This window comes from Vigna umbellata, chromosome 5 (genome assembly GCF_029865625.1).
Source record: "Vigna umbellata cultivar VRB3 chromosome 5, Vumbellata_1.0, whole genome shotgun sequence".
Classification (NCBI taxonomy): Eukaryota; Viridiplantae; Streptophyta; class Magnoliopsida; order Fabales; family Fabaceae; genus Vigna; species Vigna umbellata.
In genome coordinates, this window is record NC_142169.1 from 12828271 (window position 1) to 12834637 (window position 6367).

Consider the following 6367-nt stretch of genomic DNA (forward strand, 5'->3'; position numbering starts at 1 on the left):
TGCAGCATAAACACGATTATATATATTGGACAAAACAAGCAAACACTAATTATATTTATGATTTTGATAAACAATTTTTTATAACAATTTTTTCACAATAAGTTATGTGTTATTATATTTTATTGACTTGAATTTATTTTAAAATACTATTTGAAACGGACCTAAAAAACAGTTGTAAAAAAAAAGTTGTTAAATTCGTTTGAAATAAAATCACGCTTTATCGCGAGAATCACATCCCTCGGTCAGCAGTGACTCCAATGTTGACCACGATGAACCACCCTCTTGCGTAGCGAATTTTGCCTTCTCAGCCAATTCCCTGACTTTCTGTCTTGCTTTTCTCCCCTTGTCCCCTTCCATCATCTCCATCACCGTCTTCTTTAGCCCTTCCCTTTTCACAAACCCTCTCACTGATCCATCACACGTTTCCACCCTCAGCCCCACCTTCACCTCCTCTTCCACCATTCTCGCATTCAAATACTGCTCTGCCATCATTGGCCACGCCAAAATAGGAACCCCAGCGCACACGCTCTCCAGCACCGAGTTCCACCCACAGTGGCTCACAAACCCTTCCACACTCCCATGCATCAGAATCTCTCTCTGATCCACCCACTCTCTCACCACCATCCCTCTACCCTTCACTCTTTTTTCAAACCCATCGGGAACACCCCACTCCCCTTTCCTCATCACCCACAGGAAACTCACCTCCGATTCTTCCAACCCCAATGCTATCTCTCCCAGTTGCTCAACTGAAATCTCAGCTTGCGACCCAAACGCCACGTACAGAACATGGCGCTTTTCTTCAAGCTTCTGGTCCAACCACGTCACCCACCTGGGTTTCAGACCTTCATCGGGGTAAACCTTCGGCGTCCATTCAGCCAAACAAAGAGGGCCAACGCACCAACCTTTAGGAGAAGACCCCGCTTTCAAGTAATCAACAAAGGTAGACTCAAGCTCGTAGAAGCTGTTAACCAACATGCCATGACTTCGATGTGTGGATGATATTGAATTCATGTTGAACTTGTGTGCAACATCATTGGGGTTAGGGTTTCTGAAGGAAGGGTCAAAGTCTTCTTTGCAGACTCTGATCCACGGGAACTGAGTCAACGCAACTAACTCGTTGTCCGGTTGGGAGCCGTTAAGAATCCCCTTTGTCATTGCTTCAATGGAAACGCTTGAACTGTAGCAGCTCATGCCGTAGTAGACAAACCGGGGGATTCCGAACATAGTGGCCGAGTCTAGAGTCCACCAGAGGAAGCCGTCGGTGACCATGAAGTTTACAGGTGGAAGTGTCTGGAGGAGTTGTTCGAACTGAGGTTGTATCGCTGAAGTGGCAGTGGCGAACTCGTAGAAGAGTGAAATGGAGGGAAGCCTGTCTGTGCTCTCAACTCCAACGGGGATGTTTGTGACGGTGGGGAACGACAGCGTGACCACGGAGGCGGTGGTTCCCTCTAGGAACTCCGTGATGAAAGGGTGGTTGGCGGGGGTGGTGACGACGGTGACAGATATGGAACGACGGAGGAGGAGTTGGGCGAAGTGGAGAAGGGGTATGGTGTGCCCTTTTGACATGAACGGGAAGAGAAGAACGTGGGAACGTGTGCCATCGGAAGGAATTAGACCCATTCCTTTTTCAGCCTAACCTTCTCTGTAACTTGTCACAAGCTTATTCGGTGATGTGTCGGGGACAGAAGTCACTGGGCATGGGACGTATTGTATTAGCTACATTTTCATTTATAGGCTATCTATTATTCCTGTTTATTAATATGTGAATTTAGGGAGGAATAATGGAACTTTGTCTTTCTTTGTGATGTCATTTCAAGTCTAAAATATCTATTTGGTAGATAAATTAAGATTTAATATAAAATTTACATACATTTTTTTACCCATAAACCCTTGTTACTCACAGATTTTGCATGATTTAACAACAAACTGTTTTTTTAAAATCCATGTATAAATTAAAACATATCTTTCATATAAAATTTATATATGGATTTTGAAAAAAAAAATATTACAAAAATTGAATTTTAAAGAATACTATGTCTTTTATTGTATCGTTTTTGGTTCTTTTGTAAAGAAAAGTCCGAGAAGAATATGCTCCCTTGCTGCTTCCAATTTTATATGCTCTCTTTGAGGGACATGTGTCTTGTTATGTCTCGAATCAAATTCCATTTGTCATTCACTGTAAAAAATGATAGATTTACCAATCAATTTTTTTTTATAGAAAATTATAAAAATTCATCAAATAATAATGTTATTTATAAGATTTACCAACACATATCATCCTTAATAACTACTTAGAGATATATTTATTAATTATCGATAAATATATTTGTTGTTAATTATCGATGAATTATATTTATCAATAATAACATCACTTAGGTATGAGCTACAAGCTTAGATTGATGAGCTATCGAGTTCATCTTGTTGAACTGTGAATTCATCCACAACTAAGTTCCTCCACTAAATAAACATACAACTAATAAACTCAACTCAATCATAAATGAGTTGTTAATATGAAATTATTTATGAGTTCATAATATAAACAAAATATTTAAAAACTGAGAAAAAGAACTTTACTATTCACTCAACATCGTGTTTTCAAAAAATAGTTTATGGTGAAGAACTCCACAAAATTTCAACAACAATGTTGGTAACATCAGCAAATAAAAGAAATACTTCTTTAACTCTCACAAGAATCTCCCTTTTAAAAGCCTTCTTCTCTCTATTGCAACCCTTTCCCAACATCTAACTACACCGCAAACCTTTTCACAAAACTTGCAAAAGGGCGTCTAAAACATTGCTATGTTAATTGCGAACAAAAATCACCAAAATAACAATATCATAGAGTTGAGCTTAAAATTGGTAGTGCCGAGAGTAAAATTGGTAAGGCTGGGCTTAAAAATGGTAGGGTCGACCTTAAAATAATTATGATTGAGCTTAAATGGAATACATTGTGCTTGGCAAGTCTCTAACATGCACTCTAATGCCAACACCTGCAATTACAGATCGCATGAATTCAAAAACACTATCACCTTTGGAATCTCGCAATTTGATTTGATCTCGTCTACTAGAGGGAATCTAATGGACCTGATCAATAAGCACAAGACCAATCTGCTCGTGAACTCAGTCTGCACACTTTTCATCTAGGAGAATCATTTCAAGCAAGGAAAATAGCTTGAGATTGAAAACCAAATTCTGCAACTCGCGGTTAAAGCCTTGAGAGATTCGATATTGGAACTGAGTCAACATCGATGATGTTGGTGGCATGTCTAATCTCCAATGTTATGAGCTTACTTAATGGTGGGGCCAGCGACAACGAGGCCCTAGGTTCCAATAGCGGTAGATTGCGAATGGGAGAAGATGAAGAAAGCTCTTTTATGTTTAGAGATGAAGAAAAAGGACACTTCCTTTTACGTAAAATTGGGTTTGGGCTATTTAGGCGGGAAATTTCTCGTTCTTTTTATTGATGACTATACTAACATACAAATCTGTTGATGACAAACATTTTAAATTCAACGAATTTTAAGATTTATAATTATCGAGAAATTTTATTGATAGAAAAAATTGTAGGTAAATGAATTGTGTGTTACCGACAAATTTACAAACGAATTTGATTGACATAATAAATTTGTTAGTAGTTTTACATTCACCGATATTTTTTCTTAGTTTGTAAAATTCCATTGGTAATTTCAAGAATTTTTGTAGTGATTGATAAATGAACGCAAAGAGAAGTAGAAGTTTGCAGTTAGCTTTCTTTTATGTTTTTTTTTTGTGTTTGTTGTTAATTGACCCTCCTTTTGTTAATTGACCCTCCTTTGTTCCAATTTGAAGAGAGAAACTTAAGCTTTAAAGTATGATTTGGTTAGGATTGAATTTGTTTTTATGGGATGTTATTGAAAAGGAATGGTGAGGGAGAGGACACGAGGTTGACTGAGATAAGTTTTGTTGCTGAGTAGCTTGAAAACTGTAATAAGATCGTGAGTTAACTAGGTGATGCTTAAAATAAAATTCTCTTTAATAAAAGATGAAAAAAAAAGTTAATCCTTGACCTACACCAAAACACAATTATTTCTTTGAATTTTGGATACCAAAGCAACCCAACCACATTGCTCTTATCCAAACCCATATAATTTAGAGATGTTTGTATTCCACTTCACCTCCAACATTTTTCCAATTATTATGCTTCATTTTGGAGTTCTATGTGGCTAACTTAGTATAGAGTTTTGAATGGAAATTCTATGAGTATTTGAGTAGAGGAACTCTTCTCGTCCTATAACTGGTGTTTATGTATACATTCAGGTGAGATTCCTATGTTGGTTTTTATTTATCTACTGGTGAGATGAAATTAACATTAAATGCTACTTAAGTTAACGATGGGCCAATTATATGTGAGGATTGGTAATATTAGTGTTGTGAAAATGGATTAGAACCCGTGGGCCAATCCGACCCACCACGGGTTCAGGTCGAATTGGGTTTGAAAAAATAACTTTTTTTTATATGGATTAATTTTCAAACCGCCTCACCCGGGTTGAACCAGTGGTGTCGGGTTGGCTCACCGACCCATTTAGTTTAATTTAATTGTTTATTATTTTGTATTTTAATATTATTAGTTAACATTTTTTTTATTGTGTTCTAAATGAAAATAAAGAAAAAGATGTTTCAAAAGTGTAAAATATTATAAATTTATTCATTGAAGACTCTAATCTTATAAATGGATAAGTGATACAAAAATTATCAATATTATAAACTTATTTCTTTGTTTTTTGGGTTTGCTTTCTTATTACATTTGATTTGTATGTTAATTTTTATTTATTTTGAATTGTCTTTGGAGTTTAACATCATTTTAGAGTGAAATTATTTAACTTTGAATTACAAAAAATTATAATTTTTTTTGGAATTATAATTAAATGAAGTGAGTGAGCCAACCCGTTTAACCCACTAACCCGTGGTGGGTCGGGCCAAGTTTAAATTTTTTCAGCTTGTTAATAAACGAGTCGGATTAGGTTGACTCACTAAGGAGAGTTACTCCCTCTACCACCCCAAGTGCTCCCTACACCTCCACACTTTTTTTTTATTCTAAAAATACCCTACGTTAATTTAACTTTATTTATCTTTTTTAAAATCCGAAATCTCCCTACACCCCCATCACCTGCCATGCCAGCTTTCCCTTCTACAAAGAAACCGTAATTCCATCACCATCAACCTTGTCGCCGCTGCCACCAACCTTGTCGCCGCCAAACCCTATCTCCACCACCATCAACCTCATCGTCAACTGCGAGCCTCCATGGCCACCATCATCAGAACTGCAAATCATCATCATCTTCAACAATCACTGTGCATCCTCCATTGACGCCTCCAAACCTTAGTGTCACCACCAGTCCTCAGCAAGCCGCCTACGCCATTAATGCACCAACGCCTCTCCATGAGCTACTCGCACCAGGCCGCACCACGAGAACCACTTTGCGTCGTCGTCACACCATCTATAGCGGCGAGATCATCTTCTTCACCAAAAACCTTCATTGTGAAACCTTCACCAACCTAAATCGCTCCGTTGCGTGAGCGTCTTCTTCTCCATCATCTCCTGCCTCACGTCTTCATCTTCAAACCTACACTCAGAAAAACCAGCCCAAGAACTCCAAATCAAATCCATAACAGAACCTTAAAAACCCAATGTCGCCACTACGACTCACGAGACCCGCAAGAAGAAATCAGAGCAAACACAAAACCCAGTCGCTCCCGTGACGGTCAGAATTGATGAGAGGAAGGTCGGGGTCGGGGCATCGTTTTTGTTGAAAAGTCGTTGAAATTAAGAGGGTCGTTGGAGAAAGAGGAGCGACCAGTTAAGTTTTCTCTAACGCTGATGAAGAAGGAGATTGAGGAGGATTTCATGAATTTGAGGAGGAGACCGTTTTCCCTGGTCAGTGGTTGTCGGAGGTTAGTGTTGATTGCTACAAGGTTCTTAATGAAGCTGAGACTAGCAAGGTATGCACAATTCTTTTACAAAGTTTTCTGTTTTTTGTTTGCTTTAATAACCTTGCTCGTTCATTTGATTGGATTGTGATTTGTATTTTGTGTGTGGGGTTTGATTTGGCAGAGGTAGCATTGAGGTTGGTGAAAGGAATTTTGATGTTGGCTGTGGAGGATGCATATGAGGCTAATGGGGGATTTCATGGATGGGTGAAATTGGTGGTGTTTTCCAGGAGCAGTTGGTGGTGTATCTTAATATACTGTAATTTTCCCGGTGCACCCTCCATTCGTAAATGGATGTCAACATCCGTTTGTCCTTCAATGATGTTGATATCCATGCATGGATGTTGACATCCGTTTAAGAATCCAACACATATTCATATCCGTTTAAATATTATTGAAG

The 6367-nt window shown here is 38.2% G+C and overlaps 1 protein-coding gene across 1 annotated transcript; it reads right to left on the bottom strand.

The window, feature by feature from the left end:
* On the bottom strand, positions 1 to 1760 carry LOC124836680 (UDP-glycosyltransferase 90A1-like). Its single transcript, XM_047311856.2, has one exon. It carries the CDS (start codon positions 1618 to 1620, stop codon positions 211 to 213), a length of 1410 nt encoding a protein of 469 aa, XP_047167812.1. The 5' UTR covers positions 1621 to 1760; the 3' UTR covers positions 1 to 210.
* Between the last annotated feature and the right edge of the window lie 4607 nt (positions 1761 to 6367).